The sequence below is a fragment of the Hylobates moloch genome, unplaced genomic scaffold, assembly GCF_009828535.3.
Source record: "Hylobates moloch isolate HMO894 unplaced genomic scaffold, HMol_V3 SCAFFOLD_4, whole genome shotgun sequence".
Taxonomy (NCBI): domain Eukaryota; kingdom Metazoa; phylum Chordata; class Mammalia; order Primates; family Hylobatidae; genus Hylobates; species Hylobates moloch.
Window position 1 is genome coordinate 96,288,280 of NW_026652279.1, and position 27,042 is coordinate 96,315,321.

A 27,042-nucleotide genomic window follows, 5' to 3' on the forward strand; every position below is an offset into this window, starting at 1 on the left:
CTGCCTCAGCCTCCCGAGTAGCTGAGACTACAGGCTCCCGCCACCACGACCGGCTAATTTTTTTTTTTTTCTGTATTTTTAGTAGAGACGGGGTTTCACCGTGTTAGCCACGATAGTCTCGATCTCTTGACCTCTTGATCCTCCTGCCTCAGCCTCCCAAAGTGCCGGGATTACAGGCGTGAGCCATGGCGCTACGGCTTTTTATCCGCCCCTACGGCCCGCGCGGGCATGGCTCCGTGTCCCCCCGCCCCCTGAGCCCGAACCCCTTTCCATTGCCAACACCTCACCTCGCCCCCGCTGCCATCTTCCTCCTCCCTTGGCAGCTCCGCCCTAAAAATAAATAATTTTAAAAAGCATTCATTTTATACTATCTCTTGAACACTGTTCAGCAGGGTAGATTCCATATTGATGATTATTTTCATCAGCACTTGGAATATACTGTTCCACTGAGTGTGGTCGTGATTGCTGCAATTGTGAAGTTTACTCTTAATCTAATCAGAGTCCCTTTATAGTTATGCCTTTTTTAAAGTGCTTTTAGTGTTTATCTTTTACTTTGATAATTTACAATTTAATTTTAATATTTCTTTTTAAAACAGTGTTATTGAGGGATGATTGACATACAATAAACCGCACATATTGAAAGTGCAAAATTTGATGCATTTGATGTGTTTATGCTTGTGAAACCATCACTACAGTTATGATAATAAACATATCAGCCAGGCACGGTGGCTCACGCCTGTAATCCCAGCACTTTGGGAGGTGAAGGCCGGTGGATCACTAGGTCAGGAGTTGGAGACCAGCCTGGCCAACATGGTGAAACCCTGTCTCTTCCAAAAATACAAAAATTAGCCAGGCGTGGTGGCACACTCCTGTAATCCCAGCCACTCGGGAGGCTGAGGCAGGAGAATCGCTTGAACCCGGGAGGTGGGGGTTGCAGTGAGCCGAGATTGTGCCACTGCACTCTAGCCTGGGTGACAGAGGGAAACTCCGTCTCAAAAAAAAAAAAGAAAAAAAAAAAAAAGACAATAAACGTGTCCATCACCCTAGTCTTTCCTTGTGCCCTTTGTAATCCTTCCCTCCTCTTCTCCACCCTCAGCCTGTCCCCAGGCAACCACTGACATACTTTCAGTTATCATAGGTTAGTTTGCATTTTCTATAATTTTATATACCTGGAAGCATAGTGTATGTCCTCATACTTTTGTGAGCTCTGGCTTCTTTCCTTCAGCAAAAGTAGTTTAAGATTCATCCATATTTTTGGCAGTATCAACAACCCCATTTCTTTCTATGGCTGAAGAGTCTTCAATTGTATGAGTAAAGGCAATTTGTCAATGCATTCAGTTGATGAACATTTGGATTGGTTCCAGCTTTTGGTTATTACAAATAAAGCTGTTATAAACATTTGTATACAAACCTTTATATAGACATACGCTTTTATTTCTCTAGGAGTGGAATGACTGGATCATATGGTAGGTGTATTTAGCTATTTAATAAACTGCCAAACTGTTTTCCAAAGTGGTTGTGCCATTTTTGCCTTCCCACCAGCAGCGTAGGAGGTTTCTAATTTCTCTACATCCTTGCCATCACTTGGTATATCAGTCTGTTTAATTTTACACCTTCTAGCAGGTGTGTAGTGGTATCAGCTTGTGGTTTCAATTTGCGTCTCTTTATTGAATAATGATATTAAGCATCTTTTCCTGATCTTGTTTGCCATCAATATTTATGTTGGTGAAGTGTCTGTTCAAATCTTTCGTTCCTCTTTTTATTGGATGTTTGCATTTTATTATTGAGGTTCGAGGGTTTTTTATGTTCTGCATAGAAGTCCTTTACAGATATGTGATTTAAAAATACATCTTGATCTATGTCTTTTCACTCTCTTAACAGCATATTTTGAAGAGTGGAAGTTTTTAATTTTGATGAAATGCATACTATCAATTTGTTCTCTTGTGAATTATGCTTTTGATGTTGTATCCAAGGTCACAAAGATTTCTGCTCGATTTTCTTTTAAAAATTTTATAGTTTAAGGTCTATGATTCCTTTGAATTAAAGTTTGTATATGCTGTGAGGTATGAATCAAAGTTCACTTTTTTGGGGATTCAGCATCATTTGTTGAAAAGACTATACTTTCTCCATTGAATTATCTTTGTACTTCGTCAGAAATCCATTGGCCATATATATGTGAGTCTATTTCTGGAATCTCTATTGTGTTTCATTGATCTATTTGTCTATATGTATGCCGATACCATACTGTTTTAATATAGCTTTATATTTAGCCTTGAAATCAGATAAGTAAGTCTTCCAACTTTGTTCTTCTTTTGCAAAATTATTTTCACTATTCTAGGTCCTTCATTTTTTTCCATATAAAACTTAAAGTTCAATTATTGATTTTCACTTTTAAAAGCCTTCTGGAATTTTGATTGAGATTCCATTGACCTATAACTCAACTTGGGAGAATTGACATCTTAACAACTTCAAGTCTGCCTCTCCATGAACATGGTACATGTTCCATTTAGTTAGGTCTTCTTTAATTTCTCTCAGCAATGTTTTGTAGTTTTCAATGTACAAGTCTTCCACATGTTTTATTTGGTTTATGGCTAACAATTTTATATTTGTTAATGGTATTGGAAATAACTTTTAAAATTTCAATTTATGATTGCTATATGTAAAAATACCATTGATTTGTGTATATTAATCTTGAACTCTGCCACCTTGCTAACTCACTTATTAGTTCTAATAGCTTTTATTTCATGGGTTCCATGGGCTGGTCTACACAAATGATAAGGGAAGTGTTACTCTTTCCAATCTAGATGATTGCTTTCTTTTTCTTGCCTTATTTCATGAGATAGAACCTCCAGTACAATGTTTAATAAAAGTGGTGAGAGTAGATATCTTTACCTTGTTCTCAATTTTAGGAAGGTATAGATTTTTGTGTAGATGGCCTGCATCCTATGAGGGCTCTTCATTTTATCCCTGGTTTTCTGAGGGCTTTTAATCATGACTCAATGTTGGGTTTTACTAAGTGCTTTTTCTATTGAGATGATCATATGCATTTTTCTTTTTATCCACTAACATGATAAAGTTCATTTATTGATTTTTGAATGTTAAATCAACTTTGTCTTCCTGCGATAAACTACACTTTGTCATGAATGATACATATAAACTAGATTTGCTAAAATTTTGCTAAGAATATTTTCATCCTTGTTCATGAGGGATATTGGTCTCTGTTGTTGTTTCTTATGACGTCTGTTTGATTTAGTAAGAAAGTAATGCTGTCTTCATCTAATAAAAAAAGGACCTCTTCCTTTCCTATTGTCTGGAAGGATTTGTGTAGAATTGTTATTTTTTCCTTAAATATTGTTAGACTTCACCATGAAAACCACCTGGGCCTATAGTTTTCTTTGTCATTAGGATTTTAATTAAAAACTTGATTTTGTTACTAGATACTCATGTTATCTATTTCTTCTTGAGTGAACTTTGATAGTTTATGGCTTCCAAATAATGTGTTCATTTCATCTATGTTATCAAATTTATTAGAAAAAAATGGCTTATAGTAGTCCATTGTTTCCTTATAATTAATGTAGAAGATTTGGTGACACCCACCCTTTCGTTCCTGATATTGGTAATTCGTGCCTTTTTACTTTTTTCTTTTTTTGGAGACGGAGTCTCGCTCTGTCACCCACGCTGGAGTGCAGTGGCGCGATCTCGGCTCACTGCAAGCTCTGCCTCCCAGGTTCACACCATTCTCCTGCCTCAGCCTCTCCGAGTAGCTGGGACTACAGGCGCCCACCACCACGCCCAGCTAATTTTTTGTGTTTTTAGTAGAGACGGGGTTTCACTATGGTCTCGATCTCCTGACCTCGTGATCCGCCCGCCTCAGCCTCCCAAAGTGCTGGGATTACAAGCATGAACCCCAGTGCCCGGCCTTTATTTTTCTCTTGATCAGCTGACTAGAAGTTTAACAATTTAATTGATTGTTTAAAATGATTAGCTTTTACTTTCTTGAATTTTTCTTATAATTTTCCCTTTTTTCTTTCACTGATTTCTGTTTTTTATTATTATTATTTTCTTTATCTGCTTACATTGTGTTTAATTTGCTCTCTCCAGTTTCTGAAGGTGAAAACTCAGGTCACTGATTTGAGACCTTTCTTTTTTGTTATAATGTAGGATATTAGTGCGTAAATTTGCCTCCAAGCATACATTAGCCGCAGCTCCCTGATTTTGATATGTGGTGTTTTCATTTTCAGCTCAATGAACTTTCCAACTCCTCTTTTGATTTCTTATTTGAATAATATACTTTGGCTCTGTGTCCCCACCCAAATCTCACCTTGAATTGCAATCCCCATAATCTCCAGGTGTCAAGGGTGGGACCGGGTGGAGGTAATTTAATTATGGGGGTGGATCCCCCCATGCTGTTCTTGTGATGATGAGTGAGTCTCATGCAATCTGATGGTGTGGTTGTTTTTTTCTTTTACGACCATGCCCTTTGATGTCCCCATAAGGGTCTGCCCAGGCAGAACCCATCCCGGCAACCCCACCTGCACTCAAGAGACCAGCCCTGGGGGCCCAGGATTACCCAGCCACCGCCGGATCCCACACAGGGTCCATTCCTTTCTCGCAGCTCCTCAGCTGTGCCCTCTCCCGGCATCCGGCACTGTGGACCCCGGAGCATGGGCTCCCTCTGCCCTGGAGGTTGGGGAAGTCCTGGATCAGCAGGGGTGGGCTCGGGCGTCCTCGCCATTGTGTGCATATGTTGGGGGCATATGTAGAGGTGTAATGAATGTCCGTGTGTACACGTAGATAAGGGTGAATTCTGCATGCACTGGCTTCCTCAGGTCTCTACAGGAAGTGGCTCCGTGCCCACCGCCTGGCCCCTGGATATTATTTTTTCTAGGCCAGGAAGGCCACACCGAGGATCAAGGCTATGGCTGCCACGGCATAGGCCACTCCCAGCAGGGGCCTCACGTTCTCGCAGGACCAGGGACCTCGGCCCCCAGGGCCCCCACTGGCAGCCTCGTCCTCCTCCGCCCCGTCCCCAGGACCCTTGGGCTCCCGGGTTGCGTCGGGACTGCTGGGGACCATGGAGCCTGTGGGGGGCAGCTTCAGGTTGCTGTGGTTGTTGAGAAGGGCGGGGTCTTCTTGGCAGGCACTGTGGTGGGGGCTGCCAGTGGCTGCTGCTTCTCGGCCGGGGCCTCCTTCTTCGAGGGCTTGGTCAAGGGGGCTTTCCCATCGTCTGCCAGAAGTACCTTGGCCTTGGTGGTGGCTTCGGGCGCCTTGGTGTCTAGCTTGGGGCTGCGGGCCCACTTCTTTCTGGACTCCATGGTGGGCGGGGTTTATGGGGCACGCAGGTGGCTGCACCAGAGGGGCTCAGGAAAGCTCGACGGGGAAAGTGTTAAGACTTTTGAAAATGTTGAGATGGTGCGAAAATGTATTTTGCACATGAGAAGGAAATCAACTTTGGGAATCAGAGGGCAGATTGTTGAACTGTGTCTCCCAAAAGAGATGCTGAAGTCCTAACCCTCGGTGCCTGTACATGTGACCTTACTTGAAAATAAGGAGCTTGCGGATATGATTAAGATGGGTCATACTAGATTAGGGAAGCTGTCCTTGTAAGAAGGGGAAAATTTGGCTGATACAGAAGGAGGACAGCCACCTGAAGATGGAGGCGGGGACTGGAGTGATGCTGCCACCAGCTGCCAGAAGCTGGAAGCAGCAAGGCCGCATCCTCCCCTATCCCCTTTGGAGGGAGCATGGCCCAGCTGCTATAGTGATCTCAAACTTCCAGCCTACAGAACTGTGAGAAAGTCCATTTCTGTTGTTTAAAGACTCCCAGTTTGTGTACTTTATTAGGGCAGTCCTAGAAAACAGAGATTCAAGTCTGGCAAATAATGATCAAACAACGATTTGTTGGATAGAATGGTGATTAAAACCTAGGTTAGAAAATGAGCAAAGTGGAAGGGAGAGCACCAGGACAAATAGCTAATGCATGCAGAGCTTAATACCTAGGTGATGGGTTGATAGATGCAGCAAACCACCACAGCACATGTTTACCTATATAACAAACCTGCACGTTTTGCATATGTATCCCAGCACTTAAAATAAAATAAAATTTTTTTAAAGACAAAATGAGCAGTGTCTACAGCTTTCTGGAGTGTGACAGCATTACCAGCTTAAAGCTGTTACTAGTACTAAATGGAATAAACATTTCCCTTTACTTTCCCCTTAAAATCCTCAGAAAAACACAGATGAGGGATACATCTTCATATGACTCCTCAGAGCACTAAAATGATATCAAAACACTCTTCCCACAAGAAACGCACAAAGGATTCCTCAGATAATAGGAATAAGAAATGTGAAATAGATTAGAATAAACCATGCAGCTATCTTAAATATTTACTCCTGGAAAAATAGTAAGTTACACAGAATCAGTTTTGGGAATAACTTTTCCATTTTCACCTTTTCATGATTATTGTAATAATTGGAGGAATTAGTAAAGTAAAAACATCTGAATAAGCTCATCCCAAGCTGGTTCTGATGGATGGTGTGGCAGATTTGTAAACTCTCCTCTGTCACGGGCTGCTGAACAGAAGGAACCCTGTGAAAGTTGTGTCATCGTCCTCATCAGCAAACAAGCCATTGAACCTCTCTCCTCCTGTCACCTGCAGCCACACCTCATCCCCGAGCTTCAGCTGCAGGACAATGCCGCCAGAGGCCTGGTCCTCAGAGCTCGTGTAAGCGTCTTTGGTGTGCAGTATTTTTACTCCATTTTTCACCAAAGACACCTGAACATTCCTGGAGAAAACAGTGATGTGGTAGGTGAAGTAATAGACCCCAGCAACGTGGCACGTGAATTTCCCCGTTGCTATATCATAATGGTTGAATTCGTTATACAGGATCTTATCAAATTTAATGGGCACATCCGAAGAAGGAAACTTGCTCAGCACCGTGAGCCCCACAGTGAAAGCACTTTTTGGCAAGACTAGAGTCTCACCGATTTTCCCTTTCTCTCCTCGATCTCCTTTCCAGCCTCTTATTCCCCGGACTCCTGGCTCACCCTGGGGCCCCATGGGTCCAGCTTCTCCCTTGGGACCAGGCTTTCCAATAGGGCCCACGGGGCCTGGTAAACCAGTTGGGCCCAAAGGCCCAATGTTGCCACTTGGCCCCTCAGGACCAGTGGGACCCACATCACCCTTATTCCCCTTCTGCCCCTGAGGCCCAGTCTCTCCTCGGAGGCCTTTCTCTCCCATGGGCCCTGCAAGCCCCTTGGGGCCATGTTTTCCTGGGGATCCTCTTGAGCCTTGATCACCTTTGATGCCTTTTGCTTCAACTTTTCCATCTGCTCCTAAATAGAGAAAGAGCAAATAAAGAGATGGTTTGTGAAAGATTCCCTTGTGAACAACTTTGGTTTTTCTATAATGGAGCTCACAAATGAAACAAAATAGTGCGCAGGTTCAGTATATGCCCAGAGTTTAAAATTCAATTACTCCATCTGGGTGCGGTGGCTCACACCCATAATCCTAGCACCTTGGGAGACCGCGGCAGGAGGACTGCCTGAGGCCAAGCGTTCAAGACCAACCCGGCCAACATAGCAATACTCTGACTCTAAAAAAATAAAAATTAAAAAAAATAAGAAAATAAAATTCAATTACTCCAGCCCAGCTCAGTGGCTCATGCCTATATAATCCTCGCACTTTGAGAGGCCAAGGTGGGCAGACTGCTTGAGTCCAGGAATTCAAGATCAGCCTAGGCAACATGGCAAAACCTCATCTCTGCAAAAAATACAAAAATTAGCCAGGCGCAGTGGTGTACAACTGTAGTCCCAGATACTCGGGAAGCTGAGGTGGGAGGATGGCTGGATCCCAGGAGACTGAGGCTGCAGTGATCCGTGATCAAACCACTGCACTCCAGCCTGGGCAACAGAGTGAGACCCTGTCTCAAAAAAATAAAAATAAATGAAAGTCAATTACTCCAATTACACACATGTGTGCACATGGACACACACGCACACATCCCAACACACCTTTTGACTACTGTCTACTAAATTCGTGTCAGGGCTCACATTAGAAATTACAACCCTACCATCTAAGTCTACCATGCTGGCTATTAAATAATGTCAATCCATGACAGAAAGCACTGCAGAGCAGAGACAGGCAGATTAACTGTCAACCCTAGTCATGTGACATCCTCTAAAAACCTCCTCCCTGGAGTGAACATAAAATAAAGCCTGCATTGAGGCATTGCCCTCTCCTGCCCAACCCCAGCCCCAACCCATCTATCCCACCGGCAATTCAGCATCTACAGAAACCTTGCTGCTTCCTTGCACCCCCACCCATACCAAAGAGCCGTGGTTGCCAGTGTGGACTCTGAGGCTAAATGCCAAGTTTCCATTCTGTCCCCATATGCACAGAGGATGTCAGATGAGCTAGTGAGCCTCGTGCCTCTGTTCCCTCACCTATGGAACTAGGGTGATAAAACTACCTAGTGTCTGGGGATGTTGCATTCGGTGAGTCAGTACATGGAAAGCACAAAGTGAAGATTACACGAGTTTGCCACTACGACTACATCCTGACCTATCAGGAACCAGTTCTGGTGCTACCTCCTCCATGCGGTGCTGCCAGATGCACCAAGTCAAAAACTCAGTCTCACTCCTCAGTGCTCATCCACTGCAAAGTTCAAGGTTCAGCAAACTACAGCCACAGGTCAAATTCAGCCTCCCTCCCACAAGCAAAAAAACATGGTTTACATGATTTTTTGTTTTTCTGGGTTTTGTTTGTTTGTTGGTTGGTTGGTTGGTTTGAGACAGGGTTACCCACTCTGTTACCCAGGCTGGAGTGCAGTGACGAGATCTTGGCTCACAGCAGCCTCAATCTCCCAGGCTCAAGCGATCCTCCCATCTCAGCCTCCTGAGTAGCTGGGACTACAGGCATGTGCCACCATGCCTGGCTAATTTTTTTTATTTGTATAGACAAAGTCTCAATATGTTGCCCAGGGTGGTCTGGAACTCCTATGTTCAAGCAATTCTCCTACCTGGGCCTCCCAAAGTTTTGGGATTACAGGTGTGAGCCATGGTGCTCAGCCATGGTTTGCATGTTTAAATTGTCACAAATAATATTCCACAATACATGGAAACCCTGTGAAATTCCCATTTCAGTCTTCACACATACGGCGTCACTGGAACACAGCCATGCTTATTTATGGAGCATCTACAGCTTCTTTTCACTACAAGGGGACGTTAAGTAGTGGTGACAGATCCGTATGGCCTGCGGAGTTGAGAATATTTACTACCCAGCCCTCTGCAAAGCCTGCCAGTCCCTGTAGAATCCCCCGTCTGGAGAGTAAGAACTGTGTTGCCTTTATTGGAAGATTATAATCAGCATGGCGGACTTGTCCATGGTAAACGCTTAATAGTTATTAATAAATATGTGACAGCTCAGAATTAGAGCGCCATAAATAGGAACTTCTAACCTCGTTCTCCCTTCTCTCCACTCGTCCCATCCTTCCCCGGGCTGCCGGGACGTCCTGGTTCTCCTAGGTGGAAAAGAAGAAAACAGGCATGAGTTGAAATTCCGTTTCTGATTTTCTGGCCATTGGTCTCCATCAGCCATGTGTGTTGGAGAGTCTGGGGGTGACCCCCCCCCCGAGGAGTGCTCTGTCGTCCACACGAGTGCAGGTGGAGAGAGGCAGGCATGAGTGGGCATCTGGGGTGCTGAGCTGCGTGGGATAAGTGATCTAAGAAATGAACTGAGTGACCTCCCAAACGCCAATCTCTAGGACGTGCCTAGAGTGCACAGCAAGACAGGATGAAGAGGGAGTGTGTGCAATGGGGACTGACTGTCATGATTGTGTTCCTCTCCCGTGACAAGGACTTGGGACGTGGTCTGAATGTTGGAGGTGCAAGGAGGTTTCCTCACTCTGTTTCTCTTCCATTACTCTTGAGGAGAGTGGAACGGAAGATTTACTAGCCTCCTATGAAAACACAGATGACTATGGTTATGTGACACTATCCTAAGATAGAAGAGAGAGTTCTGGAAGGATCCCTCTAGTGCCTTAGACTGGGGGAAATGCCATCAATCAAGCTGGCAGAGAACATCAGGTGAGTGGGGCTCTGCTGACTACACTCAGGTCCTTGTGCTCAGAACAGGCCCCCCTGAGCCCCAGGTTGGCGTGCTATCCGTCAGCAGGTTGAAGATGGCTCGGGCCGTGGCAGCAGAGTGCTCACTGGGCCACAGCTCACCCCGGACTCTGGCTTCTCACAAAGCAGCAGACACCCCCATACTTCAGTCCCACTGAAGTGGCTGTGGGGCGACAGGAGCAGGCTGGGCCGGCTTGCAGGTCCTGAGACAGGACTGACACAGGCAGACTTGTTTCTGTCACGATGTCTGTTCTCCTGGGACGCCAGCGCTCCTGAGTGGGGCCTTGGTCAGTGTGGGGCCTCTGAATGGAGGGGGCTCTTGCCTACATTCGCCCCTCCCTGCGCTCCCCTCCCCTCCTCCACTGGCTGCTCCCCTGTGTCTTCCTCTCCTTCCCTCTTTCTGTTTCCCGCTTGGCTCTCGTTTCTCCCATTCTCTAGAGCGGTGGCCTCTGAGCTTTCATGTTCATGCAACCACGACTCACAAAGCATGAACACAGACCCCAATCAGTAGACATTTATATGTTTCTAAATTATGCACAGGTAGTATATGAAAAATATGTTTGGTATAAAACATACACAAAAATACACTTTAAGATGATAAGATAAAAATGAAGTAAATTTTTAGTGTGAGCAATTGATTGAATATCCTTCTAAGAAAGAATATATATTATATATAATACCTATGAACTACATAGGAAAAATAGATACATAATTTGCTTCTAAGAAGTATGTAAAACTTGAAAGAATGGACATTGGTGAGCAAAGAGGAGAGAAATTCAACAGGGAAGAGGTAGAGAAATTTGGTATTGAATATAGGAGTATTTGTCTTTGTCCTCTATTTTTTATCTATCACCTATGTATCTCCTTTTGTGTGTAATATTTTATAACAAAAATATCAAAATCTTATATATTCAGAAATACAACACACACACACACACACACACACACACACACACACACACACACTGTGGTCCCAGTGTGAGGGCAGAAGACCTGATTTCATTAAGGGTAAGGTTTTGCTATTCTGTTGGACTGGGCTGTTTGCTACCTGGGGACTGGAACAGTGTTAATGAGCTGGAGATGTGAGCCAGGAGAAGATACCTCACAGAGCAGTTGTGCAGGATGGTGGTTAGAAAGAATGTTGCTTCCTGGGGACCCTTAGCTTCATCCAGCCCACTCAAAAAACCATCAGGCCACCAAATGCCATAAGCTGAGACATGTTAGAAACACAAACTTATCTTTAAAAAGGTCCATAGAAGTTTTATTATTTTTTTTGTAATGCCACTGAACTGTGCACTTAACCCAGATGGATCATTCTGCATATATCTTAGATATGTGACCCTATAGTCAAGACCAGGGCTCAAGAATGGTACCCCATTTGGAAACCAAGTCTATTGGTTGTTGTTGTGGAAACCACTCAGACTTCCCGGATTTGGCAAACCTCCCTCCCAGAGGATGGATCCTGTCCCCAGATCCCCAGACCCTAGGACAGGGTCCCAACCTAGGTCATATAGATGCATAAGCAGCAGCTGTATGGCTTCAGATTCTCGTCTCCTTTTGTGTCGTCTGTTACTCTGCATCTCCCGCTTCATGGCACGATGCAGTATTAGCTCTCACCTGCACTGCAGCTGGGTGCTTGCTGCCAAATAATTCATGATCAGATCTCGCTATTGGCCTCGTGTTGCCAAAAATCCATCATACCTGTCACCTGAGGTGGGAGGATCCACGACATCGTCTACTACTGAAAATGTTCTGCGGTGTCAGAGATGAGAGAACCCAGGAGGGCAGGGGTCATGGCGATCTCACCCTGTGCTCTCCACCAGCACCTGGCACAGAGTTTGGTGTGGAGCAGACCCAGTGAGTGTTACTGGGCAGATGGGTGGATGGATGACTGGGGTCAGGCCCCAGTGAGTGTTGCTGGGTGGATGGGTGGATGGATGGATGGGGTGTGAGTGAATAGGTGGAAAATCACACAGATGATGAGTGAATGAGATGAAAGGAATGAAGAGAGAAGTTGAAAGCAGCTGAAGCTGCCAGGTGAGTACCTGCATCCCCTTTGTCACCCTTCGCTCCGTCTCGTCCATCTCTTCCAGGCAGACCATTGTGACCGGGGTTCCCAGGGATGCCAGGGTGCCCTTGCCTGCATGTGTCCTGTGAGTTTATGTTCCCTTTGCAGATTTCAATGGCAAGCAGAAGCCACCAGATCCTCATGGTTCAGATGACAGACTCTGAACTGAAAGAGGGAAACAGAAACCCAAAGGAGAAACCTTTGTTGCTCGGGCCCTGGACACAGCCTCTGTTCCGTGCAGTGGGAAATGGATGAGCTGTCCCCTGTCCCAGGCCCACACCTGGACAGACTTGGACAGAAGGCTCAAGGCAGGGGAGCAAGCTGGTTATAACCACGATGACATTGTCCTTGGAAGGTAACACTCGTGATTGGAACCACTCTTCAAGGTGAACGGGCAATAAAAAAAGCCAAGTTTAAGGTCAGGATACTCTTTCATTCATCATTTCACTTTGAAGAAATCAGTTTTCTGAACCAGAGATCAATGCTTACTTATCTTACAGGACTGTTGTAAACATCAAATTTTATCACAATATGCATAAAGGCCCATTCCAAATAGTGAAGCAAACATAGCATTACCATCTGGTCCAGCAATTCCACTGCTGTGCATCTACACAAAATAATTGAAAGCAAGGACTGGAACAGATGTCCATGTTCATAGGTGCATTGTTTTCCATAGCAGCCCAAGGGTCCATCAGTGGAGAAACAGATAAATGCAATGTGGTAGGGTCCATACAATGGAATATTCTTCAACCTTAGAAACAAAAGAAATTCTGACACGTGTTACAACATGAATGGTCCTCGAGAACATTATGCTAAGTGAAACCAGCTAGTCACAAAAAGACAGACCTGGATAACTTCAGTTATAAGAGGTTCCTAGAGCCGTCAAACTCATATAAAGAAAAAGTAGGATGGTGGTTGCCAGGGGTGAAGAGAGAAGGAAACGGGAGTTGTTTGATGGGTACAGAGTTTCTGTTTGGGAAGATTTTAAGAGTTCTGGAGATGGGTGGTGGTGATGGTTGCACAACAAAGAGAATGTACTTAATGCCACTGAACTGTGCCCTTAAAATGGTTAAGCTGGTAAGTTTTATGTTCTATGTCATATATTTTTTACCACATTAAAAAATTAAATTAAATTTTTAAAAAAGTAAAGCATTCCAAGCAGTCTTACTGTAATGAGAGTGTTCTTTGAGTCAGGGTCTTGTTTTTCTAGGAGGCCACTGTGAAGAAAGGCCACACACACAGAAAACGTCACCTAGTTCGGGGGAAGTGCGTTTTCAAGTCCTTTCCTTATATATAACTTTTGGAGACAAGGTCTTGCTCCATCACGCAGGCCGAAGTACAGTCATGCAATCACAGCTCACTGTAGTCTCGACCTCCCAGCTCAAGCGATTCTCCTGCTTCAACCTCCCAAGTAGCTGGGACTACAGGCATGCACCACCACACCTGGGTTGTTTTTTTTTTTTTTTTTTTTTTTTTCGAGATGCAGTTTCGCTCTTGTGGCCCAGGCTGGAGTGCAATAGCCAATCTCTGCTCACTGCAGCCTCCGCCTCCCAGGTTCAAGCAATTCAGCTTCTCAAGTAGCTGGGACTACAGGTGCCACCACCATGCCTAGCTAATTTTTGTATTTTTAGTAGAGACAGGGTTTCACCATGTTGGCCAGGCTGCTCTCAAACTCTTGACCTCAGGTGATCTGCCTGTCTTGGCCTCCCAAAGTGCTGGGATTACAGGCATGAGCCATTGCTTATTTTTCTTTCTTTCTTTTTTTTTTCTTTGGAGAGACTGGGTCTCACTCTGTTGCCCAGGTTGGTCTTGAAATCGTGAGCTCAAGTAATTCTCCCGCCTCAGTCTCCCAAAGTGCTAGTATTACAGGCTAAAGCCCCTGTACCTGACTTTTAGGATTTAAAAAAATAAGATAAAACAAAAACGTGGGCCTAGTGCAACTGGTCAGAACCCAGATCCTCTCACAGTGCTGATAGCTGTGTAAATCCGCACATCTTTCTGGAAAAGTTAAAGAGCAAAAGGTATCTATGTCTTTCACCCTGTATTCCTATCCCTAAAATTCTTCCTAATGTTCCCGAACTGTGTGCCAGTTGTGTGCCATTACCTGCAGCATTATCTATAACAGGTGAAAAAGTGCATACTACAAACTATGTAACAACAGGGGAAAGGTTTACTATGTGTAATAGTATGTAACTGCTGCAATAATTATGAAGGTCATGTAGAAATATGTAAATGATATATGTTGTGCTGAATTTTAATAGTAGACTAAAATGCCATGCACATTATAAATGTACTTTGTATGAATATTGACAAAAACTCAAAGTGAATATATGCAAATAAAGATGGTTGCTTTAGAATGGGAGACGGTTATGGCAGCTTTTCATTTATAAAAAATGCTTTTTTATAGTGCCTACGCAAATATTTCTAGATTTTGAAAACCAGCAAGACTCTGTCATCCAAAGACTGTATTGCCATCTGGTGGAAATGTCACAGGGTGCAGTCTAATGCAAATGGAATATTTTTGGGAAAGGAAATGCAGATGTTTCTCTTTGAAGTCACAAATTCGCTCCATTCCAGGAAATTGAGTTGAGTTTTCTTGGAGCCAAATTCCATGAAGAATATACATGAGCCTCCTTTGTTAAACTCAGAAGTGGCTGGAAACAGTGAAATCGAAATTCCATCAGCGACATTTTGTTGAGGGTTCTATAATTTTCATTTTAGCCTTTCAAAATGTGGAGTACAACTACTCCAGGAATAAAATGATCAGAAGATCATAAAGGTGTCAGGTTAGGATAAACTCCAATTTGCTCTCCAGGGAAGAAGGAGCAGCCTGAAAGCAAATGGTTACTCTTCTGTAATTCTTTCACTAGTTTTGCATACCTGATGTAGGTAGAGTCTATCTAGCTTGTTTATACAGCATGTAGACAACCTTCAGCCAATGATTTTGATTAACTAATATGTGTTCTCCCAAATACGTAGCAAAGTAAGTTGTGGCACTATTTCTGTTTTATTTGTTTGTTTGTTTATAGAGATACAGTCTCATGAATGTTGCCCAGGCTGGACTCGAACTCCTAGGCTTAAGTGGTCCTCCTGCCTCAGCCTTCTGAATAGCTGGGATTAGAGACATGGACACCACCTAGCTTGGCACTATTTTTTTTTTTTTTTTTTTTTGAGACGGAGTCTCGCTCTGTCGCCCAGGCTGGAGTGCAGTGGCGCGATCTTGGCTCACTGTAAGCTCTGCCTCCCGGGTTCGTGTGATTCTCCTGCCCCAGCCTCCCGAGTAGCTGGGACTACGGGCGCCCACCACCATGCCCGGCTAATTTTTTGTGTTTTTAGTAGAGACGGGGTTTCACCATGTTAGCCAGGATGGTCTCGATTTCCTGACCTCATGATTCGCCCACCTCGGCCTCCCAAAGTGCTGAGATCACAGGTGTGAGCCACTGCACCCGGCCGCTTGGCACTATTTTTTAATAAGAAATTTTCGCAAGTTTATACCTCCTATTTAGCCTCTTCTTTAATGTAGAACGTTGAGGATTTGCACAAGGAATATAGAAGAAATTATATTAATGTTATTTTGAAAAATAAAAAATTATATTTGTGCCTCTCACAAAGCTATGGGTTGGACTCTCAGTTTCATTAGTTCAACTACAGTTACCCTCTAGACTTTTAATTTCTGGGTCTGGTCTTTTTCCAGAAGGCACTAGAGCTAGGAGCATCTTCTGTCTCCCATCTTTCCCTGCAATCACCTCCTCTCTCTCTCTTCTCTTAACTGAATTACTGTCCTCCCCAGTCCCCACTTACTCTGTATACCACGCCTAGACTAGTGATCATTTAGTAGGCACCAACCTGGGTTAGAGATTTATGAAGATGGTGACTGCATTTTTCTACTTCCTTATTTTCAGTCAAGCATTTGTTGAATGAATCAATGCAGGCATGCGAGAAATACTATCCTGGTTCCAGCTGTGTGTGGACCATCACTTGGGAAGGTGACTGGGTATCATCTCTGATCCTTGTCAGTGCTTTTGTGGAGTTGCTAGTTATCTCCAATATCCCTTCTCACCTTCATCCAGAGTGATAGAAATTTTAGCTGGGCTTCTAGGGGCCCATGATAGACTGCACTCCCTAGCCTCCCTTGCAGCCTGGGTATGACCATGAGCTAGATTACGGGCCACGGGGATAAGCAAAAGTGAGGCGTGTAGTTGTGTGCAATGATCTGCCTTAAAGAGTAAGGGGTGCCCTTTCCTGCTTCCTGTGTGGGGGTGTGCATGACGTGGTGAACCATGTGGAACTCCTTGAAGGAGGGCAACAATCTGGGGATAGAAAAACCCCTGGCCTCAGATGACTCCCACAGACCAGACCTGTCCTGCCAGCACATCTTTGACATGAGCACATGAAACAGAAATACACTTCTACCTTGCATAAGCCACTGTTATTTGGGGTCTTGACACACAGCTGAGCCCACATCCTAATTCAAGGCGTGCGTTGCCCAAGGTGTGGCTGCTCTTCAGAACTGAGAAGGCTTGCAGACATCTGTAGTCAGCCAGAGTGACAGCTGCTGGGGACTCACTGGGCATGTAACCCTCCCAGTAATATATGTAAAAAGCGACAACAGTCACTGCCTTGGATAGATCAAGGCAAGATCTCTATACATTGATATCATATGTATGTATAGATAATAGAGGCCATCATTCTGTGGAATGCTGTGACTGCGTGAGCCAGACATACTGGCTTGGTCGGGGCAAAGGGACACAGACTGCAAATAACTTTGAAGTTAATGTTTTTTAGTCCCCCCAGAATAGGTTCTTATTTAGTTCACTTATTTCCGACTCATTCTCCTATGCTTTACCTATATCTGTCATTTGCTAAAGAATCTCTTGATAAATGTTCACCCAGTGCCCTTCCTGATTAATTTTCTCCAAGAACGTCATGTCCTTAATTCAACAGCCGAGGTTATCACTCACGATTCTCAGCTCTCCAAAACTAAGATTTAATACAAACCTGCTAGAAATCAGCTGAGTGATATCTCCTGGGCTTCCAAACCTCAGAGCCTCAGCTTCCTCCTGTATGCACTGGAAAGGATGAATGCCCTCCCAGATCTGACGATCTAAGAGTCCAGATAGCTCTAGGGTGACTTCATCGAATATATTGTCTTCCATGCACTCTCTATATTATACACTTTATACATTTCTTCTTTAACTTTTTTTTTTTTTTTTTTTGAGACGGAGTGCCGTGGCACAATCTCGGCTCACTGCAAGCTCCGCCTCCTGGGTTCACGCCATTCTCCTGCCTCAGCCTCCCGAGTAGCTGGGACTACAGGCGCCTGCCACCACGCCCGGCTAATTTTTTGTTTTTTAGTAGAGACGGGATTTCACCGTGTTAGCCAGGATGGTCTCGATCTCCTGACCTCGTGATCCACCCACCTTGGCCTCCCAAAGTTCTGGGATTACAGGCGTGAGCCACCACGCCTGGCCTTCTTCAACATATCTTGAGTTATTTTTTCCTGCACTGTAAATTAGCATAGCCATAAAAATGAAAATGTGTACAATCTGAATACGATGAACCTGATCAGGAAAAAAAAGTACACATTAAAATTTGTACAAAATAATCTATAAGCTTCTCTAGAAAGCTCTCTTAAAAAGGTCCATTATAGGCCGGGCGTGGTGGCTCACGCCTGTAATCCCAGCACTTTGGGAGGCCGAGGCAGGTGGATCACGAGGTCAGGAGATCAAGACCACGGTGAAACCCCGTCTCTACTAAAAATACAAAAAAAAAAAACGTAGCCGGGTGTGGTGGCGGGCTCCTGCAGTCCCAGCTACTCGGGAGGCTGAGGCAGGAGAATGGTGTGAACCCGGGAGGCAGAGCTTGCAGTGAGCCGAGATCCTGCCACTGCACTCCAGTCTGGGCAACAGAGTGAGACCCTGTCTCAAAAAAAAAAATCCCAGCACTTTGGGAGGCTGAGGCAGTTGGATCATAAGGTCAGGAGTTCAAGACCAGCCTGGCCAGGATGGTGGAACCCCACATCTACTAACAATACAAAAATTAGCCAGGTGTGGTGGCCCATGTCTGTAATCCCAGCTACTCGGGAGGCTGAGGCAGAGAATTGCTTGAACCCAGGAGGCGAGGTTGCAGTGAGCTGAAATCATGACACTGCACTCCAGCCTGGGTGACAGAGCAAGACTGCATCTGAAAAAAAGAAAAAAAAACCCCACTATTCTCATGACTTATTCTATGGTTTTTGTCTCTCCTCCCAGCCAATTGCAGAGTTCCAGCGGAAGAATTTCAAAATCTACTTTTATCTCCTGTTTAGCCTCTTCCTCAAGAATGAATTTTGAAAGTGGCTTACCCCTTTCTTACCCAAAACTCTACAGACATCTGACTATTTTGCAAATAACTAAGCGGGATTATCCCACAGATAATATAAGCGTTGTTTTAGGACCTAGATGGCTTAAATTGAATGTAAAGAAATCCTTTCCTGATGAACTTACCTGGACCCAAGGGCTGCAGGCTGGACCCAGATACTGTGCAAACCAAGAATCAAGGGCCAGCTAAATAAAATTAGCCTTCCTGCCACACAATTCCCCAGTGGATATGTCTGCAAAATAGCAGGAAGGGGAGGGGACAGAGGAAGGCCAAGATGTCTTGGAAGAGCTTCAAGAATTACAGCAACACTTAAATCAAGTAGCATCTTCTACCAGCACCACTTAGTTTAGAAAAGTTAAATCCTTTTGAATGAAATGAGGGAATACTTTCAAGGGGAGTCTGAAGGAAGGAGTGCCCCAGGCAGGTTTCTTTCTTTTACATATAGATATAGATTTAGATATCTATTTTTTATTATTATACTTTAAGTTCCAGGGTACATGTGCACAACGTGCAGGTTACATATGTATGCATGTGCCATGTTGGTGTGCTGCACCCATTAACTCGTTTCGTTTTCAAAGTGATGTTCATGCCTTTGCTTCAGTGCTTCTCCCTGACCTTGGGGTAATTACCGGCAACAGGACAAAACTGAAGGCTGCTAACAGTGGCTGGGTCTCATTTGGATCCCGGACCTTTAGAATTCCTATCGCTTAATTAGATTTTCAGATGTGTGTGTCGTAATGCCTTACGAGTTTAGGCATTTGTGTAGGTAAGGATTCAGTGCCCATTCCCCTCTCACTCACAATCACACACTCCATCTACCGCGGAGAACGCGGTGCAACCATTTGTTCAATGCCGGTAATCGTGGACTCACTTTCCTCGTGTCTAGTGGTAACATTTATCTAAAACTTACAATAGCTTCCAGAGGACAGAGGAGCCCAGCCCGGTTTCCCGAGATGCCGCGGTGCACAGAGCAGGAGCAGAGGCCACGCGGGAGTCGGTGCGGGGCTCGCCCCAGCTCGGCGGCGCCTACTCCCTCTCCCGCCTTACTCTCCCCCGTGCCTCAATTTCCCCGTCAGTGCAGAGGACATGACAATGCCGTGGTCCCAGATTGGCGGCGGGATCTAATTAGTTGGTGTAAAATGAGTGAGATCTGGCTTCTCCCCGGCACCCCGCAGCCTGCCCCCACTCTTGGTGGCTAAACGCAGGGAGCCCCTGAGTCCCAGCGCGGCTGGAGGCTCTCAGCAGTTCTGGCCGGGCTCCCTCTTGCTCGCGTGCCTGGTCTCCGACCCCTGCACCCGACCTCCTGCTGGGGACACCCGTCCCGCTGCCGGGCCCTTCCCCGCCTCCCGCGCCTCCGCCCCCCGGAGAGCTCTGAGACAGGCCCACCTGGGCAGCCGGCCGGCCTGGACCTCTGCCGCAGAGCCAGCGACAGAAGCACAGCCTTGGGCCTCCACCGGCCACGCGCTCCCCATTCCGGGCTCTCCCACGTCTGCACACTCCTGCCCAGCCGCGCGGAGAGGCTTCCAGAACCTGCCCTGCGGCCCCGCTTTGCTGACACCCCACCCACTCCGTGGGCTCATCCTCCCTCAAGGACCCTGCCGGGGCCTGGGGTCCGTGGGAAGCCGGCTCAGGAGTCGGGATCCCGGCCTCCTGCTTACAGGGAAAAGGGCTCCACCCTCCTGGTGCTTCCCTCCACCTGGTGCTTCCACCTGGAGGCTCCACCCTCCTGGTGCAGCGCCTCCAGCCTCCAGGGCTGCTGCGGCCCAGGCTCAGCTGGCTTCACTCCAGCTTTGCGGGTCTCGCCAGTGCAGAGTAGGGGCGCGCTTAGGTCATCTCCCCACAACTCTCCTGGAAGAAAATGCCACCCCCATCTCTTTCACTCTCTCCTATACATGGAGCCACTATACTCTGCCCTATGGGTTCTGGGGCTCGCCCCCTCCCCACCCTAGCGACCGCCCCACCCCAGTGCAGCCCAAGGTAGGGGGAGCAGATCACTTTGGGAAGCAGGTGGATATTAAGAGTAAACAAAAAGTGGGCAGTAGCCACTTGGCAGCCTTCACAGGAATCCTTTTCTGATTACAGCCACAGCAAACAATGGGCTGTTGACTTAGCTCTTCTGAGCTGTTAGAGAAGGAAATTCTAATCTACTCACCCACAAAGGGCGAGTGAGCAGGGCCACTAGCACAGCTCCTGTGGCAGGGCCTAGCCTTCAGAGGCAGTCAGAGGGCACAGTCTGTTCTCTTTGTCTCCTCTCCATGATCCCTCGCAAAAGCGGCCCCGCCCCACTACTCCCTTCCGCATCCCTCTTACTCCAACCACTGACGTTTCTCAAGCCAGGGTGCCCTCCTAGGTTGCCCTCGGAGCCCTCCTTCTCCCACGCCTACCCAGTGGTTACAGGGAGCTCCTGAATGGTTGAGCTGTTGCCACTGAGAAGTCTAGGGACATCAGAGCAGCAGAGGAGCTACAAATCCCAGAAGCCCCCGCACCCAGCTCTCCACTTCCTCCTTTTAAAGGCTGCTACTCAAATGCATCATCAGAAGGAGTTTGGCAAATGAATTTTAATATACAAAACAACAAATATAGATTCACAGCATTTAAAAAATCATTCAAATAACATTGTAAATAATTTTTTTTACAAAAAACTTCAACAAAAATACATATCAAGTTACATCCATCTTGTACACTATACTTTGGCTGTCAACAGCGAATTCCTCAGTTCAGAAGTCCCATCCTTTGACCTATACAGATGACACATCATCTTGAAGTTAATGAGCTAAAATGTTGCCCAAAGCCTTGCAAAGGAGGTTAGCGAGTCATACACAATGGACACTAATATTTACAAAAAAAGATTAGAAAGATTAAAAGTATTTTCTAAATATAAAATGTCAGTGTCTGTGAGATAACTAAAGGCAACAATGTAAAGTATGTTGTAGCTAAGTAAACTTGTATCAAATATTTAAGCTTTTGCTTTTTTTTTCAAGATCAGTCATGTTCCACTTATTTTTCCAAAGCCTTTTGAAATCCACTTTCATTGCATCCTGAAAACAATGAGACTTTAATAGAACGATTTGCAGATTAGGTTACTATGGGAAAGCTGGGTCGGCTAGTAATTTCACCTAGTTGACTTGGGTCCTCAATTTCTGGTCTGTGAGCTGGTGAAAGGACATTTATTCATACTTCTTGACACTTCTTTGAGGGACAATTCTAAGTTTCTTCTCTCCCTGACAAGTAATAGTGCAGAAATACTCCCCCTAACTCCAGGTAATTATGCTGTTCTATTCTGACTAGGACACCAAGTTGATTTGCATGAAGGAATATCAGCAATTTGGCTTGCAGAGATTTCCACCTGATAAAATGCTGGTTCAGCTGGCTTTCACAAAATACTTCTATTGTGAACCAAATTTTGAATTAAATGCACTTTGCTTTATGTCTAGATAACAGTCATGTAGGATGGGGGGATTTTCTGAATAAGAATGGCATCGGTATTCATCTAGGCTAGGTTTTAAAAAGGCACAATATTCAGAAATAGTGTTTGATGGTGGTGAAATGCTTTCAACTACAAAATCAGATATACAGTGGGAAACAAAAATCAGATCTAATGAAAAGAAACCATGTGGCTGGTATCCCAGAGAAGCTCCAGCATACTACTGCTGCCCTCTTTCTAGTCCGCAGGTCAAAGACAAAGAAATCTACTGCTCCAGGATTCTGCAAACATTCAATTTTATGATTTTATAATTGCTTTTAATCTATGGCAGGGTTTTTATATGTTTTAGGTATGATCACAATTGAAAAGATTGCTTTTGACCCAAGGCTATTCAACTGTCTTCTAACAAAGTCAATAAATTCTGAAACGTGAAGAATGGAATAGGTGAAATTCATCAAAATGTTATGTCATCTTTTCTTTTTTTTGGCCCATCTATAATATTATCTAACGTAAGGTTAAAAAGAGAGAAAGGCATAGAGGCTGGAGAGAGCAAGATTCCCAATGGAATTCATACACTGTCCATGAAGGAGGCTCACTGTTCCCTTTCTTTCCAAGTGGAACATGTGACTCAAATCAGGAAGGAAGTTTGGCAAACGGAAAATGAGAATACTTGAGCCTTCCATTCTTTGAAGAACTCAGGCATGTGGTAATAAAACCCAAGCCAGACATGCGGATTCTCAAGAAGTCAAAGGATGTTCCAGCCTTTTAAAAATGTTAGCAGTTTTCAAAATCACCTGAACATCCAAGTAGGATCTACCCAGGAAAGATCTTTAATCGAGTGACCCTCACACTGTATAAAACTGTCTGGGGCAACGAATTGAACCTGACTTAACAAAAACACGTCCTGGTATTCGTAAGTCTCTGTTAGGAAGTCCGTGGAGGTAGGTGGGAACCGGAAGTTAGGGCTCAGCTGGAAAATAAATTAGGACTGGCCACAAAATGCAAACCATTTCTTCATCACCCATGAATAAATATTAGGAAATGGAAGCCCTAAGAACGACTCTTAAACTGAATCCTCACTGAAAATGTAACATAAGCAAATGATTCTCTTTACTTCCTTAAACTAATTCTCTTATATTACATTTAAAACAATTTGTTCAAAATTGCTGTACGCACAAACAACTCTAGCAGAGACCCCTACAGTTATTGCTAAGGTGTGCAGGAAAAGCATATTAAGTAGTTTCCAAAATATATCATTGTATTTTGTTAGTAAAAAGGTCAGTTCTATAAACACAACTAAAGTTGGAATGTCTGTTCAAAAAGGAAACATACACACTCACGCACACCCACACGCCACAGGACCTCTCCAGAAGCTCCTTCCTGCAGCAACTTCCGTCTCAGGACGGGCCAGGTGGCATGATGGTCCACAGAAGCAACTCAGGGGCTGTCAGCCATGGGGCACCTGAACCCTTAGCAATGCTGCCTATAAGCACGAGTGCCAAGGTGGCTCAGAATGGACATCAGCCATCACAGAATGTTCCAAGGGTCCACCTGAGAGGACCAAGGTTATGTTTTCTTGATGCATGATGTCACCCTCAGGAACAGCTCTGGATGTGGGGGGCTGCAGAGGAGAAGGGAGGTGCCACACACCTGCAGACTGAAGAATACACCTTTGTCTCTGACATCACAGACTTGTTTATTCTCAAACATGATGGGCCTGTTAGGAAAAAAAAACTTTGCAGGGATTGCATACAAAAATGAGCTTCTCAAATAGATATCCATTAACAGTTTAACACAGTATCTCCTGTCCAGGGCACTGAGCGGGTTGAAAGGGCATCTCTCTTGCAGAGCCTGCCTTCTCTAGACATAGTTAAAAGTTATATCATGAAAATGCACAACATAGACAAAGAAAAGGAGATGATTATCTGCAGGTGTCAGCCTACGTGGCCTTTGTTAATAAAGACTGCTATCTCTGAGCCAAGGTATTTGTGAAGGTCTCTTTTATAAAGAACAAGTCCTCAGAAGCCTGATGACATGCTCACGTGACATGGTTATCATGGTTATGCCCTGTTTGGCTTTATGTGATAAAGGCAGCTTCTGATTCCTAAGAAGCAGGACTGCTTTGCTTGTCTTTGTGATTTCATTGGTGAGGATGATGTCAGGAGCAGTGCGGCTCTTTGAGAGTGCCTTCTGACCAGTGCATTTTCATATTCACTGTTTCGTAAATATTAGAGTAAATGAGATTTTTATACTGCAAACAGCTACAGCTGTTTGAATGACTTTTTTTTTTTTGGAGACAGTCTCGCTTTCACCCCCAGGTTGGAGTGCAGTGGTGCGATCTCAGCTCACTGCACCCTCCACTTCCCAGGTTCAAAAGATTCTCCTACCTCAGCCTCCCCGGTAGCTGGGATTACAGGTATGTGCCACCATGCCCAGCTAATTTTTGTATTATTAGTAGAGACTGGGCTTTGCCATGTTGGCCAGGCTGGTCTCGAACTCCTGACCTCAGGTGATCCACCTGCCTTGGCCTCCCAAAATGCTGGGATTACAGGCATGAGCCACCGCGCCCAGCCTTGAATAGCAGTTTCTTAGGTTACAGCGTGTAGGCAAGACGTGATTTCTGCTTGGAGTTACTCAAGGCGTGCAGGCAGGGGGGAACCCGACTCTGGGACAAAGCCAGTGTGCAGTAGGATTTCTCCCTCCTTGCCTGAAAAGCAGTGGATTCTTGAGGATGTGTAAGTTGTTCTGCACTGAGGACCGCAATGAAGGTGACAGATGCATCTTGTTTCTCTCCACTTTGCTTGCAGGAAGAGGAACCTTGTAGGATGATGTTTGCACTACCAGTTAGCATCTGTGTGGACACAGATGATGCCAGGGAACACCATGGTCAGCTCCATGGCAGCTGTAGGTCCCCCAGTATTACAGAAGAAAGAGCTCAGTTTCTAAGTGTGACCAGACACGTGCAGCATTGTGTCAACCCTGTCTTGACGACATCTGTGAAAATCAAATGCAGAAGTGATCCCCTAACCTCATCACTCCTTAGGAACTGCAAAGCCCTGGATGCTGTGTTTGGACCTGCAGCAGGCACTTGCTCATCATCAGCAGGGGTCGCTTCAGCTGCTGCCTAATCACTTGCTTTAGAGCATGGTACTGGGTCCCACATCTGGGCCATCTCATAGCGGGTCACGGGTGTTTCTGTGTAGTATAAAGCTTTGTGTCATGACCTTCTCCTCCCTTCCACAAATGCAGTTGGGTCTCCAAAGACTGAAGGTGATTCCAAGACCTTCTCTCCTTCATTGATCCCTAAAAGGAAGTTTTTATCACTGGGTCCAAGAAACTTTCCCTGGATTGAAGCACACAAGAAACAAAGACAGTTCTTCTCTTGACACCCAGCTCCATGGAAGCACAGCCTCCTGTTTTCATTTCCGGAAGGGGGTGAGTCTGTTGAAGGTGTGCCAGAAGAGCGAGGGCTTCCTCTTGGGTTCCGCCAGGCCAAAGACCTGCTGCTGGGGGATGCTTGTGGGCATAGTGATGTGGCGCTGGTGGATGGGGTGCAGGCCCTGGTGCGGTGGGGCCACGGGGCACCTGTTGTAGCCTGACTCGAGAGGGGAGAGAGATGGAACAGGGACTGAGGGTCACTTGTTAACCAGAAAGGAAAAAAATAAAAATGCTGAGACTCCAAGTCCAAGTTCTCAGCTAATTCTTTCTTTCTTTTTTTTTGTTTTTGAGACAGGGTCTCACTGTCGCCCAGGCTGGAGTGCAGTGGTGTGATCTTGGATCACTGATATCTCTACAATCTCTACCTCCCAGGCTCAAGCGATCCTCCCTCCTCAGCCTAAGTAGCTGGACCTACAGGTGTGTGCCACCACGCCCAGCTAATTTTTATATTTTTTTGTAGAGAGCGAATTCTTACTTCACATTAACCGAAAAGAAGGTCCAGTAGCTACACTTGTTATGTTCAGGTACTCCGTGTGGAGCTTGACACAGTCTCTCTCACTGAACTCTCCCAAAAAGCCTCCAAGGAGGGTATTATGACAACAACTTGACAGGGAAAGAAACTGAATGCCAGGACACGCAGCGGGAAGTGGCAGAATCTGAGCCAGACTGACAGTCAAGGTGAGTAGCAGTAAAATGCTCTAAATGGAAGTCTGGAGCTCATGCTGCCTCAGCCCAAATTCTTCTGTGCCACTTATCAGCTGGGATTACTGGGGAAATTATTTGATTTCTCTATGCCTTGGTTCCCCAATCCCTAAAATAGGGATTACAGTACCTATGGGGTTGCTATGAGAATTAAATGAATTAATAGAAGTAAAGTGCTTAGAACTGTGCCCCCGATACCTAATCACTCTGATCAAAACTTCACCAGCATAGGTATTTTTAATCTGTGCAGAGGTAATTTAGAAGGTTTATTAAAATTAGCGATTAGATCAAAAAGTAACTGTGTAAGTCAGCATGGCACGAAGAGGGTGGGCCCTGAAAGCAGGAAGGCCTTGGTTCAGAACCCGCCCCTGCCCCTGGCCTGCCAGAAGGCTCTCCTTATCTCCCGAAGTGGCAGGAAGGAAGAAATCAGATAACCCAGGCACAGCGTTCCACCCGGTGGCCACCTGTGAACGTCAGCAGTCCTTCTGTTCTTGAGGAGCCTGGCTGCTGGGTGAGTGACTCTCAGAAGATACGGACAGAAAACAATGTATTCTAACAAATTGATTTACTAGTCATCTGACATTAGAAGTGGAGATTTAAAAAAATTAATAACATGGGTTTTTCTGCCTTAAAGATATTTGTAACTTAGTGGGGAAAAGAAATTCTGTATTTGCATGGAGAAAGCAGGGGAGTGCTAAGTGTGGTTTGGGGAATCAGTTCTTCACTGACTAAAGGTCAGTGGTCTATTGCAGTCCTGGGATTCATTGGTCCTTGTTTTTGCATTTGCAGTCAGGAAAATACCAAAAGAGATACATTTCATAGGGTAAATCCCTTTTAAAGTAGAAAGATGACTGGAGTAAAGTTTCTAAGAATGCAGTGCATATTTTTGGGGAAAAATCCTTATTATTGAATTCCCGTTGGGCC

At 45.2% G+C, this 27,042-nt stretch overlaps 2 protein-coding genes and 1 pseudogene across 8 annotated transcripts in view; all 3 read right to left on the minus strand.

The window, feature by feature from the left end:
• Positions 1–4,875: 4,875 nt before the first annotated feature.
• Positions 4,876–5,315, minus strand: LOC116466400 (cell cycle exit and neuronal differentiation protein 1-like; annotated as a pseudogene).
• Positions 5,316–5,807: 492 nt separating this feature from the next.
• C1QTNF9 (C1q and TNF related 9) lies at positions 5,808–21,001 on the minus strand. 4 transcript variants are annotated; one of them, XM_032150647.2, is made up of 5 exons: positions 18,680–18,716; positions 13,363–13,446; positions 12,172–12,359; positions 9,460–9,522; positions 5,808–7,336 (listed from the first exon to the last, which is right to left on the minus strand). In XM_032150647.2, the coding sequence occupies exons 3-5, from the start codon at positions 12,335–12,337 to the stop codon at positions 6,564–6,566; spliced, it is 1,002 nt and encodes a 333-aa protein (XP_032006538.1). In that variant the 5' UTR covers positions 12,338–12,359; positions 13,363–13,446; positions 18,680–18,716; the 3' UTR covers positions 5,808–6,563. The 4 variants fall into 4 exon arrangements, with proteins under 4 accessions (XP_032006538.1, XP_032006539.1, XP_032006537.1 ...); XM_032150648.1 differs by lacking the exons at positions 13,363–13,446; positions 18,680–18,716 and adding an exon at positions 20,939–21,001; XM_032150646.2 differs by lacking the exon at positions 13,363–13,446 and having other exon boundaries at positions 18,680–18,769.
• A 96-nt stretch (positions 21,002–21,097) lies between these two features.
• SPATA13 (spermatogenesis associated 13) overlaps positions 21,098–27,042 on the minus strand; it is a 148,428-nt gene continuing 142,483 nt past the window's right edge. For 3 of the 4 annotated variants that reach the window (XM_032150649.2, XM_058437768.1, XM_032150650.3), the window contains one exon: positions 21,098–25,573. In XM_032150649.2, coding sequence (XP_032006540.1) covers positions 25,398–25,573 — 176 coding nt within the window. In that variant the 3' untranslated portion in view covers positions 21,098–25,397. Of the gene's footprint in view, positions 25,578–27,042 lie in introns of all 4 variants that reach the window. The other variant, XM_058437769.1, reaches the window with a different exon arrangement.

Coding starts and splice junctions, on each gene's coding strand:
- C1QTNF9 (XM_032150648.1), bottom strand. CDS start 12,337: ATGAGGATCTGGTGGCTTCTGCTTGCCATTGAAATCTGCAAAGGGAAC. Junction 9,523..12,171: donor GGGTGACAAAGGGGATGCAG/GTACTCACCTGG, acceptor TTTTCCACCTAG/GAGAACCAGGACGTCCCGGC. Junction 7,337..9,459: donor TGGAGAGAAGGGAGAACGAG/GTTAGAAGTTCC, acceptor TTCTCTATTTAG/GAGCAGATGGAAAAGTTGAA.